Source organism: Pteropus medius, unplaced genomic scaffold (assembly GCF_902729225.1).
Source record: "Pteropus medius unplaced genomic scaffold, Ma_sr-lr_union100, whole genome shotgun sequence".
Taxonomy (NCBI): Eukaryota; Metazoa; Chordata; class Mammalia; order Chiroptera; family Pteropodidae; genus Pteropus; species Pteropus medius.
The window spans coordinates 3,584,878-3,609,260 of NW_024349802.1; the positions used below are offsets into that span (position 1 = coordinate 3,584,878).

The 24,383-nt window shown below is 54.0% G+C and overlaps 2 protein-coding genes across 13 annotated transcripts in view; one reads left to right on the top strand and one right to left on the bottom strand.

Moving 5' to 3' along the window:
• DOCK1 (dedicator of cytokinesis 1) overlaps nucleotides 1–24,383 on the bottom strand; it is a 413,576-nt gene that overhangs the window by 190,679 nt on the left and 198,514 nt on the right. The gene's annotated exons all lie outside the window — the stretch shown is intronic.
• Nucleotides 1–24,383, top strand: part of INSYN2A (inhibitory synaptic factor 2A) — a 56,021-nt gene that overhangs the window by 6,888 nt on the left and 24,750 nt on the right. For 5 of the 8 annotated variants that reach the window (XR_005647210.1, XM_039836003.1, XM_039836004.1 and 2 more), the window contains exon 2: nucleotides 11,875–13,006. Coding sequence is in view for 6 of the 8 variants with exons in the window: in XM_039836003.1 (XP_039691937.1) it covers nucleotides 11,880–13,006 (1,127 nt within the window). In the remaining 2 variants the exon portion in view is untranslated. The other 3 variants (XR_005647211.1, XM_039836005.1, XM_039836001.1) reach the window with 3 other exon arrangements.

Genomic DNA, 24,383 nt, shown 5'->3' on the forward strand with positions numbered 1-24,383 from the left:
TCACTGCTAGCTCTGGCCCTACAGAGTCAGTGAAAATGACCACCGATGTGCCCAGCTTTAAGTAAAATAAAAACCTAGGACAACTTTTTAATCAGCCACTCAAGGCTGAAACCTTCTGGATGGTCCTCGAACGTGTTCCTCTCAGGTGGCATATCCAGGGCAGTCCACAGGCATAACATGTTCCTAAGTGTGTGCTCCCTGTCATCCTCCACGTCAGCGCAGGCAGCAGCACCACCAGGACCGTGTCCGGAGGGCTCCGTAGGCACTGACCTCCTGAGCGCCCGTCAGAGGCCGGAGACATGAGCGCAGTGTCCGAGTGACGCTGGCCGCCTCTGCACTCCCAGTTCTGCCGATCGCGACCCATCTGGCTCCCCCGCCAGTGCCTCGGTCTCCCCGGCTTTCTCAGAACGGTAACCCCTCCTTCGGAGGGTGTCCGGGGAACGTGATGCTGGAACACACGTGAAGTGCAGGCACGAGCGGTGTCCACCTTTGTGATCGCCTTTCCCCTCCCAGCGTCTGTGACTTGATTAGATGCGGAACGAATTCTTGGGGGGTTTTGGGGGGGCCCGGAACGCGAAATCAGGCAGTCGGTTTCTAAACCCCAGTTCTTCAGACACTGCATAGCCAGGAATTACCACGTCAAGAAAAGGCTGCAGAACATGAGGATGCTGGACGGATGACCTGGAGCGGCCCTCACCCGTTTCTAACGCCCTCCATGTAAGATCCCAAAGGAAATCATTCACTGAAGAGACGGGCGCTTACGCGTGATCTCACGCCCCAGATCCATGGTGGAGAAGAGCTGCCCCCAGCCACGGAATTCCTAGGAAGAGACGGAACTCGAGACGTCCTGCATCCCTCAGCAGAAGCATCATGAGAACGAAGATGCCTATGCCGATTATGGAACTGCAGGTGACAGTGTGCTTGTAAATTGCCATTTGACAACCAATCCGCATTGCAGAACACCTGTGTTTTAAAGCATGACGACGACTGCTCACTAGCTGTCCACCCCCCTGCGGAAGGGGACTCCGCCTCTACTGCTGATACACACGTGGGGCCGAGCAAGGCCATGGGAGAGGCACCCTACTGCCTGGGACCTGGCCTCCGTTGCTGATGTCCCCAACACCTGGCTGAGACCCAGGTTCATTCCAGAGAAACTGGAAGGGGCCGTCGTTCATTCATCCCTTCATTCAGTAAACATTTGTGGGCACCTTTCGTGTGGCCCTGGTTGCTCTAAGCTTTGGGGATACAGCAGAAAATAGGAGAGAATAGGGGTGGGGAAGAAAATAAACAAAACGAAACGCGCAGACCACGGTTCCCCAACGTGATCTCTGCCCTGTCTCCACCCCCCGGAAATCCTCACTGACCTGGACGGGGTGGGGACCGACGAGCTTTATCTAGGGAGCCAGCTCAGGGACCGAGCCCTGGAGGAGGCTGTGTGTTTGCTTCCTGCCTGCGGGAGCACAGCCTCCCTCCCGGTTCTCATCTCGTACGTGTCTAAAAACGCTTTCTTGAAAAACAAAGAAACAGACAAGAAAAATTTGTAAAAGGGCTCCACTTTCTCAACAACTATGCTCTCTCCTCCAAAGCTTCAAGGAGGCCAGACTACAAAGGGGTCATCTGAGGTTCTGGAAAGACTTGTGCTTTCCTTTAAAAGCGTATTTTTAGCATCGTGCTGTGCTCGGAGCGCTTTCATCAACAGCACTGCTTACTCACGACGATGCTGACTTCTCTCCGTGAACCTACACGGGCTCATCCCGCCGCTCCCCCTTTCCCTTATCCACAATCCCTGCGACATGAGAGGGTGTCAGTTCCAAGGAGGTGCTAGACAGACTGAAAGACAGGACATAAGCATGCAAACGTAAAATACGAGCATTCGTTAAAAGTAGCACCAGTGCCTCGCGCGACACGAAGCTGCATGGTGTCCTCGCCCTGAGTTCTGCTTTCTTTGTCCCAGGACGAACCGTCAGGTTCCACTCTGGATGAGGGGGACAAGGGGCTGTGCTAACTGCCCCCTGACTTGACAAGGCGATACTCGTGGCTCCATCCATCAAAAGATGAGCCTCTGCCCCAGTCCACAACGAGCTGGGTGGGCGTTGCTTCCCTGAGTGCCGCCCCCTTCTCTCCCCTGTGTGTCCCTCTGTCGTCTGTCAGTGTGGGTCTCACCCTCGTGGCCCCCTCACTGTCTCTCGAGTACCCCATTTCCCTTCTTCCGCTTCCCATTCATCTTAACAGACACGCAACAGTGTAGAATTATATTTTTCAGTACTGGTCTGATTTATTGAATACAATTTTAGACTTTGTGTTCTCAATTCAAAGTAAGGAAAAAAACGGAAGTTATTTATTTCTTTCGAAACCTTTGTGCCAAAACACAGTCCCCGCTGTGAAGCAACCTCTCAGGTGCAGCCTGAGCCCTCGATGGATTTTTCCCAGAAGGTCAGTGCCACCTCCCGACAGCGGAGTCCGACCAGAAGGCTGAGGGCAGCCAAGATTCCACACTCTGAAATGTTTGTGGTATTCCAAGCTATTGAGGTTTCTGAATTAATTCTTAATTTGTTTTGCCACAACTATATCCCACTCCCAAGAAGAAAGCTGGATGACTCAGGAGCACACCTAGTGGGACGCACCAGCAATCCACATGCACCGCAACAGACACGCAGCCAGGGCCCCGACGTACTTCACAGTAGGTACAGATACACGGTACTTCTGTATCGTCGGCTAATTTTTGTGAGTGTGTGGGTCATCGCCTCATCAGCACTCAAAAACAAACACACTAAAAAGGTAACATAGTAGAACAAGCAAACTCAAGAGAGTCACACCAGGGTTCAGAAGAGAAAAACCTCAGGACGTGGTTTTACTTAAGGTAATGAAACTATCCTTTCCACCCACCTAGTTCCTTCCTGCCCAGGTTTCGGAATACGGCCATGTTGCACCTGATGTGCGGATCCAGGTCATGCAGAAAGAGCCAGTGATATCGCACACCCATCGGAAGCCTTCCTAAGCTGCCACGTGTTATGGCCCCAGCTGTGAGGATGCTGTGATGTATACCATATTCTTCAACTAATTAGCAAGTATGGAAGGCTGATTTGAGTTCAGCAGAGAGAGGGGATGCTTAGAGGGACCGAGTCTACAAACACTGTATTTGAGTTAGGAGAGAAAACAGACACATCACAGAGAAGTGGCTCGGGCTTCAGGCCGCTTGTACGTGTCTCCGGGGGAAGGCGGCCCTGACTCCCCAGGGAGCACATCTGGCACTTTCCTTCTCTTACCCCCATGAGGTCCCGCCCAGTGGGCTGGGGTTATCCGTAAACACGTGTCTTTCTTGTGCTGACCTACACATTCCAAGGACGGTGCCTCGTTTTCCTGGGTGCCCAGGACCTGGTTTGGTGCCTGGGTCACTCAAGACACGTGGGTGCTATTCACTGACTCGGTGGCAGCAGTGACGAGGACAGGAGCAGCTAGGGAACGCGAGACTAGACCGGAACCATCACGAGGAAGCCCTCCGTGGTGGAGGACGGCAGGGTCACCGTCCTGGAATGTGAACCACCGGACACTCAGCCTCGCGTAGGCACTGGCCGTGGGGCACTCACGGTGCACCCGAGAGACAGTGTGGGGACGGACTTCCTGCGGCAGAGACAGGCCTCTCTGCAGAGGTCTAGAGAGAAACAGGGTGGAAAGGGCAGAGTTATAGAAGACCTTAAAAAAAAAAAAAAAGACGTGCTTTTTGGAAGGGCTTCTAGATTGGGACTCTCGTAGGCACCTGCAGAGAGGTGAGATGTAGGCACTGGAAGCTGGACTAGCAGGACCTATAGGGCGAGGAGGGAGGGTGGCCTGGAGAGCTGAGCGCAGGGGACATAAGAACGCCAAGGTCATGGTGGGAACAGTGTGAACGGAAGGGAAGAAATCAGTGAAGCAACGGGAAGGACAAACAACCACTAGTGGAATTCGGTGGTGAATGGACGTGCGGGATTAAACCAGGGGACGAGTCAGGCACAGTGCAGCCGGCACCTTGAGGGCACCCTCAGAATGAAGGGACCAAGCCCACGCAACCCGGAGTCGGGGCGCAGCCCGCCTGACCCCTGCAAGCCGAGTTCGATCCTGCGTTTAGTACTGGGCGCTTCTGCTCCATGCTTGGCCAAGGTGAGCACAGCGGCTCCGTTTCTGGGTGGTTTATGGACCACCCCAGGGCCTCGGGCCTTTGCTCTGTGCCAGACCTCCTCCCGGGAAAGGCCACCGAGTCCCCCAGGCTGCCAGGGCCGCTGCTGGGAGCTCCCCGTACGGGAAGCAAACCTTTAAAGACGTTAGAACAGGACTGGAAGGTGGAGGTCATTTTTTCGCCTCAGGTAGCTACTTATCATTATGCATGGAGAGGACAGACTTCACGACAGCCAGAAAGACGCCAGCAGAATAGGAAACACCAGGATGAATGAGCGGTAGAAATTATTTCGTGGAATAAAATGTGGCAGCTGTTTGGGTGTCATAGATGGAAGTGGGCGACATACAGACAGACACCTTCGTTTCCTCTTTTCCTCTTCCTTCCCCTCAATGATGACATCTGGGGCCTGAACGCGAGATCCGCCCCCTACACGCACCTGCAGTGAGTAGCTATCGGCTGCGACTAGGGACGTTCCCTCGGCTTCCACGTGCCGTGTGCTCAGCCGTACGCACCCTCTGCCTGGCCTTAGTTTCGTCTGGACCGAAACCCTCTCTCTTCGGGGTGATGATCTGTGTCTGAGGTCCCCCTCGCTGTCCATCAGATGCGATGGGAGGAAAGTGGAGGCCGCCCTACTTTACGTGATGGCTCTTCATCCACGTCCTGCTGGCCCACGCAGGCTAAACCACCCCTTATTCCTGTTTAGCCCAAGAACCACGTAAGCCGAGAATTCAAGCCCAGACGCTTCCCACACCTGGCGCCGGCTGCCTGGTGCGTGCGACGAGCTCACACGCCAGCTCTGTCGATGGCCTCGTGTCAGACCTGTGTACCTGGGCCGCTGGGGCAGTCGCTTCTCTGTGGTTGGTCGTGTGCTTCTCAACAGACGCCAATTATGACAAATGCTCGTTTCTCCCTCTTTCTCAGCTTGCTACCTCTGCCGTAAACCTTAGATCTTGCAAAGTCTACAGTTTAGCTAGACCGAGCAAAAAGGGGACACACTGCAAGGAAAACGACAAGGGGGTTCTGCTTCGAGGGTAACACGTGGGCGCTCAGGTGGCGTCGCTGGAAAGACAAGACCGACCTTCGCCTCTCACTGATTGCAGCTGTAACAAACAGGTCCCTCCCGCCGGAAGTCCCGCCTCGGGCGTTCCAGTGTGGAACCCCGAGATGCAGCCGGGGGAGGTGGCTGGGGGAGCACGCTCCTTGGACGGACCTATTTCTTGGAAAAACCAATGTTCTACTTTTAGCTTCAGATATATCGTAAGTCAAAACGTGCCATTTAGTTAAAAATATATATATATGGATTCATCATAGTGCATCAAAAAGGCAAAACATTCCCAGAGCCGATTCCAGTCCCTACATTTCACGGACGTGAGACTCCCACTAAGCCTCGGGCGGGGAGGCCACCTGTCCTGCAGCCGACCCACTCCGTCCTCCTGGGCCCCAGCGAGCAGCTGACTCTTAACTACCTGGAACCACCCAGGAAACGGAGCAGGTGGGACGTTTGCTATAATCAGAGCGCTCGTGAGCGGTGCTCAAACCTGGAGCCCTCTGTCTCGCATCTTCTGCAACGGTCAGGCCAGTGGGGGAGGGGACAGGAAGAAAATGAGTTCCTTTTGTGACTCTCACGTATGATTTTGTTGAGTTGTCAGAACCAGCTTTACTGAGCTGTCTGGACATTGTTAGTTAGCAAAGCTCACTGCTGCAGTTAAAATAATTTTACCTGATCTAACATCTCACTTGGAAGAGACTTTTGTTTCCAGTTGAATTTCTCCAAGATAATAAAGTTTGGCTAATTCCTGCCTGCTAATTTAGATTCCACTTGGACAGAAAATGAGCAAAGGCTGACATCAGTCTAAGCTGAAGATTGAAGAAGTAAACAGTGAAACCCAAACGAAGAGGGGAGTCTGGTCCTTTCCGCCCCCCCCCCCGAACCCTCACACCAGACCCCAGGCGTCCGCGCGTACGGTGGACGGTGCATTTCTGCCCCCGCATTAGAAGCAGGCCGGGCGGGGCTCGCGTGGCAGCGCTGATTTACATCACGTGGCTGAAGCAGCCGACTCTAGGTTTTCTGTTGGTTAAAGCGCGTTTTCTGAAATCACAGGTACGAACAAGCTAGGGCCTGAGCTAGGATGGTTGTCCTGCCTCAGAACCTGGCTTCCAACTCCACGAGGGCCCCTCACCCTGCCTCCCATCAGCTCACGACAGAGGCCCCCCTACAAGGGTCCCCAAAACGGAGGACAGGACTCTGCCTGTCCATCCCATGGGCTGCAGCACTGAGGTGGTGGCCTCGTCCCTAAACACTGCATCTCAGGGTGGCCTTCGTTTCTGTCCTCTTGACTGACGACCTCTGAAGAAGAGAACAGGTGCCTGGGAAGATATGATTTCGGTGCATTAAAGAAAATGGAACAGGATAATGCCTCTCACCCAGACACGGTCCAAAGTCCACAGGCAGCCAGCTTTGCCCTCAGGGCAGGAGGGTCTCCAGCTTGGAAGGATCGGCTGCATCTATGAAACAGGCCAGGCCTCGAGTTAACTGTCCGGGGCAGGAAGAGCTCGTGAGTGGGCGAGGCTCGCCGTGCTTCCTTTCCCTCCAGGAAGGCACGTGTTAAGGACGCTCGGGTTCCTGCACCCCCGCTCCAAGTGGCCTGACGTGCAGGCATCCCCTCAGCATGTGGAATTAAACGCTGACCCAATTAATCTTGAATCCCAGCCAGCATCTTCGACTCCGAGGTGTCCGGCAGCAGGAAAGCCACACGAAAAACCAGTGACATCAAACAAACGGTCCCTCTGCAGACACATCGGACTGCTCGTCTGCCATGCCCACTGCCGGATGGACGCAGGCCGGTGTCGGCCGGGCCGCCTGACTCACCAGCCCCCACCGCATCCTGCCACGGATATCACAGTGCAGGGCCCACCCCAAAACCCCTCAGTCGGCGCAGACAGGTCAAGTAGGGAGCGAGCCCAGCACAGTTCTCCCCAGTTTCCCTGGGACTAGAAATGCAGATTATAGGTCAAATCCATTTGATTCCTAATTAAAACAGATGGCGAATCCCATCCCAACAGTGAATTTGCTCGCATGTTGATATTTCCTCCACTATACATTCAGCCTCTCCAAACGCATCTGTCTGCACGTGCACGTGCAGACGTGTGAACTTTATGCACACGTCCACACACAGACGCAGTTCATTTCTTTCTTTAACCAAGGCTTCCTCAAAACAATCAACGATGACCTTTGCAAGACTATTTTTACCCAAATCTAATCATCTCTGAGTTTTTCTTATTCTGACGCGACTGTTTAAATACCTTCGTGATCTATCGTTCCCGCTAAGGTGTGCGCGGACTTTGCCCTGAGGTCTCGTAATTGGCAAACAATATAAGGACATCGCAACTTCCTCCACAAAAATCGGGAAACACAGAAAAATAACTTTTCTGGAGTACACGATCTCGACACCACCTGGGGACTATTTCTGTTCCTTGTCTTCCAGGACGATCTGGAGGCTGTGGTCTCTTCACTGGACAGCGTTTCAGGCGGGCTTTCCTGTGACACTAAGTAATCTTTGCACATGCCATGTGAATGGCCGCGCCTGGTGACCGCACACCACAGGCCACGAACCCTCTACCCCTTTACATGTAGTCAGGCATTTGGTTGCTTCTACTTTTCCCGCCCTTAAGCTGGAACGAATGTGTTTTAACTATCGATTTAAAGCCGCACGCAGAGATGGCTCCATCACTAAAAGTACAGGGTTTCTATATTTACAGCTCGCATTTGATTATGAAATGTAATTTGAGGGTAATTAAGATATTTATATTCCAAGCAGCTCCACGTCACCGAGCACTCCCGAGCCACAGGCACAGCCGCGACTTGCCATTTTCACCTCGGGACGGCACAGTCCAGTAAATTCTACAACACCGTTTCCTTACGAAAAATAAAGGTCACGAACTCCTGCCGCTTCAGAGCCAAGAGATTAGCGGTGGGAACCCAAGCCCACGGTTTCTCTGGGGGGAGGGGGGGTGCGGCCAAGGCCAGCTGCGGCTAGACATGCCACGTTGGTCCCTGGCGTAGTCCCCAGCTCAGGGCGGCCCTCACTGACTGACTGTGCCCCAGGCCAGGTGCTCCTGGGACCCACCTGGACAGCCCCCCATAACCTGCACCCAGATGCTTTGGAGCCACAGCCCAGGGGAACTGATGAGTTCCAGCCGTTTGTCACAGGTCACTCTGGCTTACAGATTTCCCTGGGTGGGGCAGGGGCTTAGTGCATGGGGTTTAAAAGGAACACGTGCGGCCCGCTCGTTGTGACTCTGAGCAAGTGTGGCCCACTAGTTGTGAGAGTCAGCAAGGTAAGGGAAACGATCTTGTTCCTCGGCCTCCGATGTGCAGCGCGTGGACAAGGCCAGGGCCTCCCCCATGGGGCGAGCTGCGGGTCCAGGAGGAAGTGGGAGCAGGCGCGTGGGAGGCGTGGCATGCGGCCAGGGCACGGGGCCCGGGGACCGAATACTGGCGTCACGCCGGGCCACGCGGACATCCGTGTGCCGAACGACCGCATGAAGGAATGATGCCCGAACGAGGATGCTAGAAGGTTCTACTCGTCTCGTGGACTCTGCTACAGAATGCCCAGTTTTCTTTCACGTCAAAATCATTTTCTTTAGCTTGGGCCGGCTTAAGATGAAAGTAATTTCTAATGTCCAGAACTTCCATTACACAGCTTTAGAAAAATGTCACCCAGCCATCAAGAGGAATTCAACCTCATCTGATGCCAGAATGAGTCAAATACAAAATCTCTGGGTATCTTCCCTCTCAGTGCAGTAAGAACAACTCAATTACCATGACTTAAAAAAGGTTTGGCAACAACCGACTGAGCTGATAAAAATTCCTATTTATTACCATCATATTTGCTAACAAGGAAATGATTTTTATGTACTTAGCAGCTCTCTGTAAAACAGAGAAGAGTATAGGAATTTCTTTTTTTATTCTTAGTATTTTGCCACTGGCAATTAATTCTTCTGATTTGTTTTATTAGTTTGACGGTTGAGTCCAAGACTCAGAACATCTTTCCAACCCAGCAGACTGATGTAGGGAAATTATTTCAGCGCAGTTCCTGGCACATCGTGATGATGGATAGCATGGTAGGACAAACTTATTCAGACCCACATTTTTCCGCAGTGGCAGGGAAAAGGCTGAAAAATTACTAGTAAATTGCTTTTTGTAAAAATGCTCTCCCTTTCAAATTTCCCCTAGTATGAAGGTCTTCTGCAGAACGACGGTGCAGTACATTCTCACACACCTGGGCCACAAGGGCAGTTAAAGAATGAATACGAGATACGAGTGAGGGTTGAGATTTAAGTTCCTTATCACGCCCCCGCTGTACGCCATCCTCCCCCCAAGACCAGGTCCTCTGGTGTGCACGCTGTTAGCCTGTGGGGATAAGTGTCTCTAAAGACAGACATCATCTGTCCTAGGCAGGCCTGGGCTGCCCCACCCACGACCCGGAGGCAGCCCTCCCCCCACGGAGGCAGGACATCGATGATGATGACGGCTGCCGTCTGTGCTGTCCTTGTCCCTGCTCCCCTAAACTGCCCAGTTTTTCGAGTTTCAAACGACGAAGATCTCCAGACAGCCTCCGCAGCTGGTAACGCGCCAAGACCAAAGAGGGCTTGTCCTTTGTCTCGTGCGAACGACCCAGATGTGATCGGTTCGGATTAATTCTTTTACAGGAGCACATCCAGATGCCTGGGCGGGGTGTGGACCCGGCGGGCCACTGGCTCCGCACAGAGCTGGGGTTTCTCCAGACGGGAGCTTCGGGGTGGGCACTCCCAGACTGCGCCCGGGAGGGGTGCGCTGCTGCCTGTGCCCGGCCTTTCGCCTCGCTCTCTCCCAGGCCTTATCTTCTGGGTCACACTCTGGCCACCAAGGGTCAAAGGGTCAAGGTCTAAAGCAGTGGTGCTCATCCAGGGGCACTGTGCCCCAGCGTCATTTGGCAGTGTCTGGGAACACTGCCAGCTGTCACACAGGGTTGAGGGGACTACTTGCATCTAGCAGGTAGAAGCCAGGGTACTGCTGTGTGTCCCACACTGCCCAGAGAGCCCCACAGCCGAGATCACCAGCCTGAAATGCCAGGACCGGCCGGGCTGAGAAACTAGTTTAGTCTGAAACGAATTCTGCACAGACCGTTGTGATGTCCTCTAACACGACGGCCAGCTCACCGTCATGACACAACATGACACAGTAGTCTTCCTGCGACGTGCGGGCGCCAAGGCAGCCCGAGCCGCAGAGGTCCGTGGGATGGCGCCCCCTACTGCAGGGAGGCCAGCTCGCCACACTTGCGCCCGACGGGGCTCTGGGCTTCTCCCTCGCTCCCTCCACTGAAGCAACCACTCCCGTGGTCCTCCGTGAGAACCACGGCTGTGGGCACGTGTCCTGCGTGGACACCTGGGGCGACGAGAACAGGTGGACTCGGGGGGCAGGCGGACTGAGACCCTGCTCCTGCCTGCGTGTCTGACGTGCTCATTCTCGCTGGCCCACGTCGGTGGCTTTGCCTCTCTGGGCACCTTGCCAGGGCCCTGCACCCAACACCAGGTCCTCCCCGCCCCACCCCCGATTCCCTCGGGAACACAAGGCGTGAGAAACGATCACTAACTCGCCAACCACTTACTTCACTATATTTCTCGCTTTAAGTTCACCCTCAAGAAAGTTCTTCCGTGTGCAATAAGCAGCTGTGAATCTGCCTAATAGAGTGAAGGCATTTACCCTACTGGTGTCCCCGTGAGGAGTCACTGGCCACCTGCATCTTTTTAGTTGCATTTAATAATTCAGCCCAAGATGAATTTGCATGATTAACATAAAGCCTCGTGATTTTATTTTCTTTCAGGATTAAAATACTGAAACAAGCACCATTGTTTGCATTTCCAGAGGTTGTGATCCAAACACAAAACTTGATTCCAGAATGAATAACTTCTTTAAAAACAAAACAAAAAAAAATACTTTCAAATACCTCTCTCGAGAGAATCAAAGAAATGAGTTGCTAACATCGCCTTGGCGGGCACAGGGACACCCGTGTTCTTTCCATGGCTGGTGTTAACCCGTGGGAAGCAAGCCACATCTCAGAGATTTGTCCTTTGTGGGTTCCGTAAAGCGGTACCGCCCACCGGCCCGTGGCATCCGGAATGGCTAACGCAGATGGGGTTCTCTCAGTTCTTCAACTTAGGGTCCTCCACACTTATCTGATTAGCAGCTAGAATCTCCCAATAAGTCTTTAAGAGAAAACAGCTATTCTCTGGGATTCCAATAATAGATTAATCACGTCATCCTCAAAAAATAGTAAAAACCCAAACCAAATCAGTCGCATTTGGAAAACCATCTGCCCATGAAGCCGAGATGTGTGCGTGAAATGATGATTTGCAAAGCAAAAAGAGGCAGCATCGTTGGGTTTCTTGACGAACATAGTAAAACAGGTTTGTCTAATGGGGAAACATGCATTACTATGAAAAGAAAAACGCGTAGATCCCACATGGAAGAGGAGGCAGGCTTTGAGATCTGAGAAGCATTTCGAGCTGTGCCTGCCAGCAATTCTCTGCCTGGCTGATTTTCCTTAACATACAGGCTGACCTCACCTGTTTAAAAGTAATCGGGGGACAGGGAGTAGTCGTCCGCGCTAGAAGTTTGGGCTGCCCGTGTTTGCATGTGCCTTTCTCCTGCCTGACACCTGTGCTGTCTCCACGTGCAGGAATCATGGTCAGTAAGGACACCGGCAAATGCGTACTCGCCGCGTCCGAGAGCGAAGTGGAGCCCGCCGCCTGCCTGGCCCTGGAGATGAAATACGCCCTGGACCCCAACCGGCAGATCAAGAAGCGGAACAAGGCCTTGCAGGTGCGGTTCAAGGACATCTGTGAGGCGCAGAACGAGCAGGGGGCCCCACGGCTCCCCGCGGGGCAGGTGGGCGAGAAGCGGGGAGCCAGGCCCGTGTGCTGCAGGGCCGCCTATCGCAAATACATGACGGTGCCCGCGCGGAGGTCCATCCCCAACGTCACCAAGAGCACGGGCGTGCAGACCTCGCCAGATCTTAAAAAGTGTTACCAGACCTTCCCTCTGGACCGCAAAAAAGGGGCTCTCGCGGGCACCCCAGCCGGGGGCGCCTTCGCAAGCCAGGACAATGGCTTTGGGATCGATTCCAAAGAGAAGCGGGAGGAGGCCCCCGCCTGGGCGGCGGGCCGGGCTCGGACCACGGCGGCCTTGGTTTTCCACCACGACGAGCACAGGAACGCGCTGGACCCGCCCGCCGGGGTCAACTGTGCGGAGCCGTGCGGAGACCCCGACGCGCCCCTCCACGGCTCCACCCGGCCTCCCCTCCACGGGCCCGGTCACCGGCTGCCCGGGAAGGCAGCACAGGGCAGGGCGACGCCGGACGCCGAGGAGCCCGCTCCCGCAGCCCCCGGCAGGGTGTTTAAAACGGAGGTGGCCGCTGTTTATGCCCCTGCCCCCAGCGCGAAGGCCACTGAGCCTGCCTTGTCGGACTCTGCTGCCGCCAGCCAGTGGTCCCTCTGCCCCACAGCCGACGAGGAGCACGGCAGGGCCGCCCACCTCAACGGGCTCCAGGAACCCCCGGGGCAGTGCCTGTACCCCGAATGTAGTGACCAGCCCCCGCAGACTCAAGCCCCACGGGGGCGGGAGGACCAGCCTTGCCCGCCGGCGGCCGCCGAGGGTGAAGAATCCCAGCAAATCGTGCCTCACACGGAGGTGGTGGGCCTGAAGGCTCAGCTGCAGGTCATGGAGCACTTGATCAGCTCGAGCCAAGAAACCATCAAAGTGCTTCTGGGCGTCATCCAGGAGCTGGAGAAGGGGGAGGCTCACCGGGAAGGGTAAGTACACTCACGCGTGTCTTAAGGTGCTCGTCACCCCAGGTTCCACCTGCAGCTCCCCCGCCCCCGACACACACACCCAATTCCGCAATGAGGCTAAAGCCAGCATTTCATTAACGGGCTAGAGTCTGAGCACAGGGCGAGCCCCACGGGGCCACAGGTGCTTTGTGAGGCTACACTCCACTACATGCTCGCCTCAGAGATTTGCTTGTTGGTCGGCACTCGTCTGCCTGGCCCGCAATTCAAACCAAATTATACTTGGAATGAACTGATGGCTCTTTCCTTGTTATATGTATCTGCGGACTAAGGGTTTACGATCCTGATGAAGTGTGATACATTTGCCAGTCCAAAATATCTAACCTGCACAGGAAGCTCCTTGTCTCTTAGGAATCATATCATGGAAAAGAAAGAATTCATTGGCCTTTTGCAAAGTAGTAAATGCTGACTCATTTGTATGAAATAAGCAGAATAGCGTTCAGGTTCGGGACTGCAAACACTTTAGACAGCACACAGTACGATTTTCCTTCTTCACTTGGAGCTCAGAGAGGCAGCGCCCATCCTCCAACGAGCCCCATCGGCTTGTGGGTAGAGAGGGACTGGCCCGTGCGTCCAGGCGGGCCGCAGAGGGAACGCGCCAAGCTGGCAGCCCAACTGTCCAGCACTGTCACGGACTGCTGAACTTTGTTTCCGTCTTTTGAACTTGAAACTGTGAAAAGCAAATTTCAAAACACATAGCTTAAAAGATAGGACGTGAGTCGTGAGCTCCTTCGTGAGGAAGGCTCGCGCGGGCTCGGCAGTGTGCCGCGCTGACCTGAGGCAGCCAGCCCTGCACTGGTCCCAGGCTCCCGAAACGGTGCCCTCATCTAGATGGCCAGTCCCTCTCCTTCCCGCTCCACCTTGAACCCCTCTGGGTCCCCTCCAGCCCATATGCGGGAGGTGGCATCTCCGGCGGTGTCCTGTGGTCTTACGCGACTAGTACGGTCCCTGGTGAAGTGAGCTGGCAGCCACCATGCGGGAAGCCAGGAAGTGCAGTCAGGGCAGCAAAGCCACCAAGCACAGTGTCCCCAAAGGGCTGCTGTGCTCCAGGCACATGGTGCTTGCACACTACAAACGGGGAGGCAGCTGCCTCTGCATCCCAAGGCAGCAGGGCAGGCTCCAGCCCTGGAGCCTAGGTAAGGGGCCAGGTGCACGCTGCGCCCTTGGCTTCCGGCTTCCCCACCCCGTTCGTGCACAGAGTCAGTGGTCAACAACCCCACACCTGCTGTTTGCGGTCGCTCGTAGCAAGCAAGCGCAGCGGCTCGCCAGTCGTAGCCTCACGGCAGGTTGATGGCGAGTCACTGCACAGCGCAGAATATGCTTTCAGAAGGCCTTGTCCGCTCCTGGGCTCACATCTCCATTCTCATCCCATCCGAATCACTGACTTCAGTTCGTACACATCCCACAGCAACACAATGCGATGGCCCCGAGCCGTCTGTCAATCAGTCAGTCGACCACATCCCCATGGGGTCTCAGCAGCCTCGACGGCCTGATCACTGACGCTGGACGTAGCTGCTAGTGACTTCAACCGGACAGCACGACAGAAGGAGTGCGAGACCGCCAGTGGGGAAATCAGATTCCCCGCTGTAAAGCCAAGTGCACGCGCACGTGCTTCCGGGGCCAAATGAAAGCCTGCAGAGGCCGGACACCCACAGGTCAGGACAGAGGATGACTTTGCTTTCAAGTCAATCTCTAGTTCACGCGTGGCCGGCACAGCCCGGGCTCACGGCAGAAAGGCGGGTCCGAGGCCTGGCGAACCCCCACGCCAGCTCCTGGGAACCTTTCCTCCCCGCTCCCTCCCTCTGGGCTCACATAGCAATAAAGCGAGTGGTTTCAAACTCCAAGGCCACCTTGAAGGTGACTCCTTTGCCCCTTGCTCAGGTCATTAATCTGGCCAAAGTTCTAATTTCTACCACTCTTTTCTGCGTCAGAATATAGGAGAAGACAGAAGCCTCGGGGGTGGGCAGAGAAGAGGCGAGCGCCTTCTTCAGCCCTTTCCCGGGCGTCTGGGTGCACGGGGGTGGCAGGGAGCGGCACGCAGGTGTGCGGGTGCGTCTCTGGCAGCCGGCTCCGGGGCTGAGGCGCGGCACTGGCCGGTTCTCTTGGTGTCACTGCTGCCCCCGGCCCATCCGGTGAGCTCACAAAATCCTCAACTTTAACATGCTGCTCCCCGGGGTGCTGGGCCTGAAGGGCCCGCTCCAGAGCTGTCACTTTAGAAGGAGGGATGCTCAGGACTTATTTTACGCACTCTATCTGAGCTGAGAAATGAGTGTTTGCATTGCATGTCACGGTAGAAGACAGGAAAGCTCACTTTATATCGATCACATTGTGTAGATATGGTCAAAGTGGAGCAGGATGAAGGATCCCATGACCAAGTCAAAATATCAATGGAATTGTCCTTGGAAAACATTCTAAAGTTTATGATAAGAGCAGGGAAGTTCCTGAACCCAGGCACAATCACTTTGTCTCCTCGCCCGGCGCCCCGCGCGTGGCACAGAGGGGCCCGCTTTGTGTAGTTTTGCCCGCAGTAAGAGCAGGCCCAGGGAGGGCAGGCGTCTTGTGTGCACCGTGGAGCCCGTGATCTTGACTCCAGTGACCACTCCCGCCTCAGATCCACATCGCACTGCAGGCTTGGCCCAGGTCTACTGGGGCCACGGCCTTGCTCTTGTGCACGGCGTTAGGACAGAGCGAGGGAAGGCAAGTCTTTGAACCTGACTTTTGGCTGGGGGCTAAGGTGCGTTTCTTGAGGCACGCTGAATGTATGACAGGGCTTTTCACTTCGGACTTCGTTTCTGCAGCCTCGGTCTCGGATCTTGCAGACGGCACCGCTGGTTTGTCAGGCACGCTCTCTGCAGCAGTCTTAATTCGGTGCGTAGGAATTTCTGTGTCTGGTCTCCACGTTATTCTTCGTGAGACTCTGGGTAATCTCATTTGCTCATGGAGCTTTCTGAAAGGCCCCAGCAGAGAACGTTTTCAGCTTAGGCAACTTAATCTCGGGGATCTTCAACTTCATCTACTATCAGATAGGGATGGTAGAGCTTGAAGGTGACGTCTACACAGCTCCTCACAATAACCAACGCAGAGGTCACCAAATACAGGACGCATCTTAATACGAGTATTTCAGGAGGATGCAATCTGAAAGTAGGTAGGTGTGAGAAAGTATTCAACGTCGTGCCTTTTAGTCCCTTGTAAAACGTTCAGGCAATTCACTAAAATCACTCGTTTGACGCAGTGCAGGCGTGCGTGCCAAGAAACACCCTGCCTCGTTCACGGCTCCCAGTATTATTCTTGTCTCTTCTCAGCAAGTTCATGGTCACACAAGCTCCCAAAATAAGCCACTAATGTCGTCCTTGAAGGCTGCGAACCAGGCAAACAGGGCACTGAGCTTAAAACCCAGTGACTGTAATCGCCGTAATGCTCCAGGGCCGAGGTGGGTCCCTCGGGCTGCAGGCCCGCACAGCTCAGGGCACACTCACGGTGACGTGGCAGCTCGGTGTGGAGACACTTCTCAGACTCTGCACCCACACATGCAGTGTGCTGGTGGGCTGCTGGCCGTTGACGGCCTACTCATACTCTGGTCCTGGGGGCGGGGACCTAGAAGCCATGAGAAGCTTTAATCGAGCACAGGGCAGAACGGGCTGCTGCCCAGAGTGAAGTAGCTTCTTTCACTGGCCAGGCCTCTCCCAGCAGCTGCTGAGTGGCACCCGCAGGCTTGGGCGTGGGAGGAGGAGGGAGGGATGGCAGAACCCAGGTCACGCCGGGCCCTGAAACGTGACGAACAGGCAGAGCTGAGATCACGAAGCTCGGGGCGGGAGGGGGATGTGTGTGGCTGTACCGAGCCAGGCACAAGTGCAAAAGTCCCCAATAACCAACCAACGCAAGAAGCCCGGCAGCTCACAGGAAGTGCTGTCAGTCTAGTGACCCTCGGTCCCCTCCCACCCCCCACGCCCTGGGACCCTGTCCGGCCTCAATGAGAAAGGGCATTGTTCTGTGGCAGGAGGCCCAGGCTTGGCAAGAGAAAGGGAAACGAGGCAGCTCCCCCGCCAAGAGCAGGGACTTTGGGGACAGCACCGCCAGTGGCTCTGAGGACGGAGACATGGCAGGAAAGGTCTGAGGGGCAGCGGCAAGACAACATGACCCAGGGTGGACCCCACATTAAACATAGCATTCGCTCGACTGCATTGTCCTTCCAGTCACTAAAAGAGGGGACGGCCACCGAGTGGGCGAGGGACACTGCACACACGTGATCTAGGGCAAGGAGTTGGGGCAGCAGGGGCTGCGTCTGCTGGGACCTCTGTGTCCGTGGCCGACGGGGCGGGCGTCAGCACCCTGTCTCTGCAGAGGGCCAGGCAGTACATAGTTCAGGCTCTGAGTCTGTTAAAATGACGCAGCTCGGCCACCACAGCACGAAAGCGGTCATGGGCGACACGCGTGCCAGTGAGTGTGGCTGTGTTCCCATGAAACTTTATTCACAAAAACAGGCGGCAGCCAGGTTTAGGCCCCGGCCGCTGTCTGCCGACTTCTGTGCCGTGGAGCTGTAAACAGCGACGGCACCTACACAAGGGACAGCCGAGACTGAATGGGGTGCAGCTGAGCCGCGGGTGTGTGACTGCCAGACGGACAGGTGTATCACTCATCCACGCATTCAGAAAGCTCCTACCGAGAGTCTCCTAAGAGGGGGCACTGTGCCAGACGAGGGGGTACACGCCAAATAAACTCAGCCCACGTTTGAAGAGTCCACAGGTCACTGTTCCAGCCTACGCTTAATCGTTCATCAGTTATATACGGCCTTCAGGATTCTGCTTGGGAACTGCATACACACACGTGTATGTACTGAACACATACCTGTAACTTAGGTGTGTAACACATACATGACAGCATGTCTTCAAAACATGAAAAAGTTCTTAATCTCCCAGCAGCAGTAATAAGAGGCCATCTCGGCATATATTTGTGTGACGTGACTTGCTTTCACCGAGACACCGATGCTAGTAGAAATTAGATACAGGCTTTACCTTGAGTCCCTCTACTGACGAATCACTCCGCATCAGGCCCGCCTCAGAAGGACCTCTCAGCAGATGTGAAATCTCTCTGCGTTTTCTCTAATTACCCATGCCCAAACAGGGTAAATGCTGCGTCCCAATATCGGGGGAAGCGTAAGGGGACAAGTCAACCTGTTAAGTCACAGAGCAGAGAAGCGACGTGGACAGTCGTGTGCCGCTGCAGCAGCCAGGGCGTAAACACGGGCGCCCCAAGGGCTCGGCGCGAGACTGACTGTGAGCTCCCCGGGGGCCCCTCCGGGAGCCGAGAGCAAAGCTGGGCAGTTGGGTGATCCCGCCTCAGTACGGCTGGGCACGATGCAAGGGATGCCAGGGTGGCTCCTGCCAGAACTGCCCACTTAACTTGAGGCCAGGGTCTTCCGCCTGGTCAGCCGGAGTGGCCAAGTGCGAAATGGGGAGGTGGGTGGCATCGGCCCCTCACCAGCCTCTGCGGTCCTGCAGCACATCCTCATGGTCTTCTCGGCAAGGCCGGGCGCTGCCTTGCCAGGCGCCCGGCACGAGCGTGCACAAAGCGGGCCACTGCGAGCTGCAGGGCGGGGGGAGCAGACGCGGAAAGAGCCTCAGCCCGCCTCATCCCTGCCACGTGCACGCCTGTCCCTTCCCGCCTGCCCCCGCTGGGATGGGAGGAGCACGTAGCAGTTCACTTTCGAATGTCCTTGACACATCCGTTTCGGTGTCACCCTGTACGTTCGGTGTAACCCAAAACACCGGAAAACATCCCAGCCAGCAGACTGAGCTTCCATCTTCCAGGACGGGGTCGAGGAGGGGGGCGGGGAGGAATGAGGGACCTGGGCTCGGCCGGCCCTGAGGTGGCAGCGGTGCCGGCCCCTCCCCGCCCAGCCCTGCCCGCGGGGCTACTGGCCTCTCCGGACCTCGGCTTCCTAGTCTGTGGATCAGCGAAGTTTACCGGCTCCTGAGCATCTCTCGGGGGTGAAATGAAAATCGGAAGGCAAGGCTCTCCGTCCGCCCGTGCGCCCAGGCAGAGCCACCTCCCTCCAGGCGACGCTGTCGCTGAGAAGCCACCTTCCAAGGGCCGGCCTGCAGGGAGGTACCTGCAGGTCCCAAGCTAGGGAGCAAGCCGGAATACCCCTGGAGATGCTTCCTCGCTTTATTACACAGGCTGGTTATTTCGGAGGATCAGGAGAGCTTGGGGGTTACAGAATAGCGCCATCGAGCTTTGTACTCGTTTCCAGAGAAATGTCCAAGGCAAGCTAATTCGGTGTCACAGACAGGGCTGTCGATGAGGACCCAGGAAACATGGGGTCACACCTAGCTCATCCTCGCCTCGCCTCTCTGAGCTGCATGTTCCCATGGTAAAGAGAACGGTCTAAATGAGAATAGGGACCTCGGTGAGCACAGGCTCCTTTCTGCTCTGGAGACGAATTTTCAGAGATGTCTAAGAACATCGTAATTTCATTCACTGCCGTAAAGGACTCAAACGTTTACGGAGAGGCAGAGAGAGGGCGAAGGCGACTCGACCTCTCTGCAGGTGTCCGTCAGGAACCGCAGTGACCCCCTGCTCCCTTCTCTTTCCTCCCCTTGCCACGTCTCCCATCCCTTGTCCCTTCCGCTGCCACATATGCCGGAGTTGGCCTCTGTCCCCTTCTCTTCCTTTTGTTCTTGCAACTGATGACTTTTATAGATTGGTGATAAAATAGTTTCTCAAGTCCGAGCATAAGTGGTCCCATTTTCTGATTCTGAAATGGAAGCTCACGTTATATTCGCTCCAGCATTTTCTTCCTTCAATGCACAGAGAGCCACGGCAAGTCTTCTCTACAGCTTATACTTACACAACTTTGTAAACGCTGTTTTTAAGTTCTTGAAAAATAACAGTCTTTCCATCTTTAATATGAAAAATGAAGCAAATAGGTTTCTAAGAATATAAAGCACATTCCAAATTCTTGCTTTGGGCTTCATGTAGGTATCACACATACTTGAAAATGTAATTTAAATAATCGTCCTGTGCAGAATGTCAAAATAGATTTCAAATACGTCCCCAGCCTTTTAAGTTGGTAGGTGAATAAAAGCCTCGCCACTGAGCCACTTGGCAATTCAGACACCCATTTGCAGATAAAATGAGCAATTCTAGGCATGACATGAACGTTTATGGAATTTATGGATTCGTGTCCCAGAATTGGGATTTATTTTTTTAAAAAGGATAATATGCAAGTTCTAGTTTTCAAATACTTTTTTAAATCCCATGCAATTTCTGCTAAGCTATACAAAAATTGTGTTACAGCCCCTGCTGGATCTGAGGGACAGTTCCAGTGACATGAGTCTCTGGGCAGAATGCCTACAAAACCATCGATTTTGAGCACCTCCGATATGCCAGCCATTCTGCTTTGTCTTAATTTCATCCTTAAAATATCACTGCCACACGGGAATTATCTCCACGGGGAAATTAGAGCTTGGAAGTGCTAAGTAACATCCACCCAAATCGAAAGGCTGGTGAGACATGGCAGAGACAGAATTCACATCTAGACCTGTCAGGCGAGCATCCGTTCTCTCCCTTCTCTGGAAATGGGAAAGCTGGTGTGTCTGCAGAGAATTAAAAGGCAGGCACTTTTGTTGCAGTTGCAAACCTCTGTCCTTCCTCCTTCTGGAAGGGGCTGAGAGGCTCCTGCACCCACACCTGGGAAGGTCCCTAAGAACTTATGCTCTGGAGAGAGCAAACTTCCGGTGGTCGAGACAGCAAAGAACACCACTCGGAGAGATTCCAGAAATAGAGCACGATTTTAAGGATTCATAACCAGCAGGAGGAATATCCTCTCTGTGAGGTAGTTTCAGAAAAATCAAGGCCGTAGGGTCTTGAGGTTCAGGGACCCTAGTGCCCACGAGGGCCTGCCCGCCCCGTCTGCAGCACGAGGGGCTCATCCAGTGGCCACCATGTGCCCATCTGACTCTAACTTCTTCAAATGCAACAACAAGTTGAAAGTTTCCCCTGCAATGTAAACACAAGCATGCATGTATTTCAGATAAGGCCGTATCCAAAAGGGCATTCGCGAGAACTGAGTTCCTGGGTAAAGATGATCTAAAAATGGCCATGTTTTGACTTCCAATGGAGTAAAGTTTTTTCTATCGAGATTTCCTTGGTTACAGCAATAGGCTATCACCCCAGATAAAAGTCTCGTAACTGGACACACGAAATTTTATAAGCGATGACACCAAAATTTAAAGGTGTTTGTTTACGGTCAGCTGTGAGAGCTCTCAAACATTTGTTTAAAAGTCAGGCTTTTGAAACAAAGCACAAAAGCTTCATGAAGAGTTAAGTTCTGACTTAAATTTGTTAACTAAACTGCTCTAAAAAGGAACATCGAAAGAAATGCAAAATCAAAGATAAAAGCCTCTGTGGATATTTACCATGGGAACCAGTGGCGAAGGCACATTCATACTTTCAAATTAAAAGCTCTGTGAGTGAGACCGCAGGTGTCAGAACCAGAGCTGGAGAAACGCGGCACGCGGAAGGACGGTTCGCTTCCAGAGAGTAAACTCGCGTTCCCGTCTTCACTCTCGTTTGGTAGCCAGTGCTACCAAAATTTATTTTCATTAATTTTCAATAAGTTACAGCTTAAGCTTTATCTCTCCTCTAGGAAAAAATGAGTCCATCGGCTCAGCCTCGGCTCGGCCAGAGAAAGTTGTCTGATTGACAGAAGCTTTTAGTGCTCGTTTTCATTACAGAGACTTAAAGGGAAACAGCAGTGGTGCGTAGTGGGGGAGCAGAGCCCCAGAGAGAAGGTTCACCCTGCGGCCTCCAGGCCCTGGAGAGCATGCCGCAGTCAGCCGGCCTCCCTGTGACACTCCCGGTGGCCTCTGGGGTGAGCGGCTGGTCACTGTCATCATTTCGCCACTCAGGATCTGCCTGATTTCATGAACGCATAAAAGAAATTATAAGCTTCACCCTGTTGGTGAATAGAACCGGGCAGTCCACAAACAGTATCTTACCCAGTGTTTATACATTATTATTTTATGCTACGGAAATATGATTAGAGAACACTCAAGGCCTGCCCTAAAACTAGGGTTCCTCTCTGCGTCTGTCTCTGTCCAAAACCGCACGTATTTCCGACAGTAAGAATAATGTCTGTGCGATAATAACATTCTGTTTTCTTCACCGTGCATGGTTCTGTGTCGAGGGAAGCAAGCAGGGAAAGGGGGCAGGGCCGCAGGGAGAGGCGCAGACCTCAAGCGACGCCGGAGGTGAGGCAGCGGGCGGAGGGGGGAAGCCAGGGAGGCCGGCTGACTGCGGCATGCTCTCCAGGGCCTGGAGGCCGCAGGGTGAACCTTCTCTCTGGGGCTCTGCTCCCCCACTACGCACCACTGCTGTTTCCCTTTAAGTCTCTGTAATGAAAACGAGCACTAAAAGCTTCTCTCAGGGCCAGAGCCGCCCCAGAATTATAGTGTCACTACATGAGGACAGCTGCCAGGCCAGTACGAGTTAATCTGTCAACACTGTCTAAAGGACGCCACCAAGTTCATTATTAACAGGGTGTTTCTCAGTGAAGCTCAGGTTTGCTCCTGGGATAAAGAGAGGAGGAAGGGGGCCGGGTGAGGAGCGGAGGAGGCCACTTATTTTCATAACGGGGTGTGGGAAGCAGAAGGAAGTGACGTCCCCCACCCATCTGGGGAACTGAAGGTGGGATCATGGCAATACCTTCAGACAGAGGGTCCTGGCTGATCTGGCCGGCATCATCGCAAAACTGACTGTCCTGCTTTCCACAGGGCACGCAGATACCCCAGCAGGATATCACACAGATTCTTCATTCATTCACTCATTCTTCATTCATTCATTTGCTCATTTGTTATGTAAAAAAAAATTTTTCTCAAGTAACCGTTACACACTTCAGGCCCTGATGTGGGCCCTGAATATTCATCGGGGAACGGAGAAAAATCTCTGTCCTCAGCGTGCTGACATTTTAGTGAGCGACGCAGACATAAAGCAAAATAATAACTAAAGTTAATGGCGTGTTCCAGGGTGATGCGTGTCGTGAAGTTAAGCAGGAAAGGGAGCCAGGGCGCCGAGTTCCTCCGAGCCATGCGGGGAGCAGGCGCGTGACGCAGGCAGCAAGCCCCGCTCGGGGCGAGCACGGACTCGGCGCTGGGATCGGGGCGATGGATCAAGACGTGTTCACGGCTGAGACGCACTCGGTCACACGAGAGCAGGACACCTAATCGCTTCATCAATACCCACTTGGAACGGCCTGTAAGAGCCACGAGCAGGGCACTGCGGATTTGCCAGTGGACGTGTGAGCTGCCCAGGAGGGGACAGTACACCTGGGCCGGGCGTGAGGATGCTGGTTTGGGCGCACACAGCCCCACCGAGACAGAGCTGCTTTTCCACGCCACAGAGCTCCACCCCCCTAAAATACAAAACAAGCCTTTCCTCTTGGAAACGTATGTTTTCTAAGTCGTCAGTGTCTTGCCGGCAAAGTCTACACTGGAGTCACCCAACAACTAACTGCCCCCAGCGAGAGCCGCACACAGAGCCGACTGTGGACAGGAAGCCCAGCGAGAGCCACTGAGCGGAGCGGGTCCAGGTAATGTGCAGCACAGTGCTCTAAGGTCTGTAATCAGAGCGCTAAGTAGAAATGCACAGGATTGCTGAAGATGACCCTCGTGTGTTCAATAAGGTCACCGGGACTTGCTGGTCAGGCTCGTCTCTCAAGGGCCAACATCTCACTTCTTGGCTCTGGGAGACTGGCACGTACTATTTTGAGAATTTCACCCTCTGGGTAGGACGAATAAGAAGAATGACCCGCCTTAACCTGCGAAAGGACTGTGCTCTAAAACATCATTCCGAAGTAATTTGTTTGGACATCTTCCAGTAAGCCCAGATGATACATGGTGTTGGGTTCCCAGGCCAGCCCTCGTTTGGGTTCCCAAGGTAACCCTCAATTTTTTTTCAGCCATGGGACTCTAAAAATAGAGTGTCCCTTATTGGAGTCACCCAGGACGCCCATTGCATGCGAGGGACGTCTGGAACACACACATTCACATTCGGGGCGGAAACGAGGAGGCATCTGATGGACTTCGGTCTCAGTGAGAGCCCTCTCCCCCAAAAGAAGTCCTCGGTAAATGGAGGAAACCACCAGTAATTGGAGTGGCCTTACTACTGCCTGACCTGACGTCCACGGGCAGAAGATGAAGACAAGAGAGAAACCAGGGCCGTATAATAAATGCTCGCTGGTTAAAATTCCCTAAACACAAAAAAATAATTCAGTGATTCTAATAGAGCAGCTCGAATGCAGGCGTTGCTCCGTTACATTCAAGGTGCTGAACAGACAGCATGG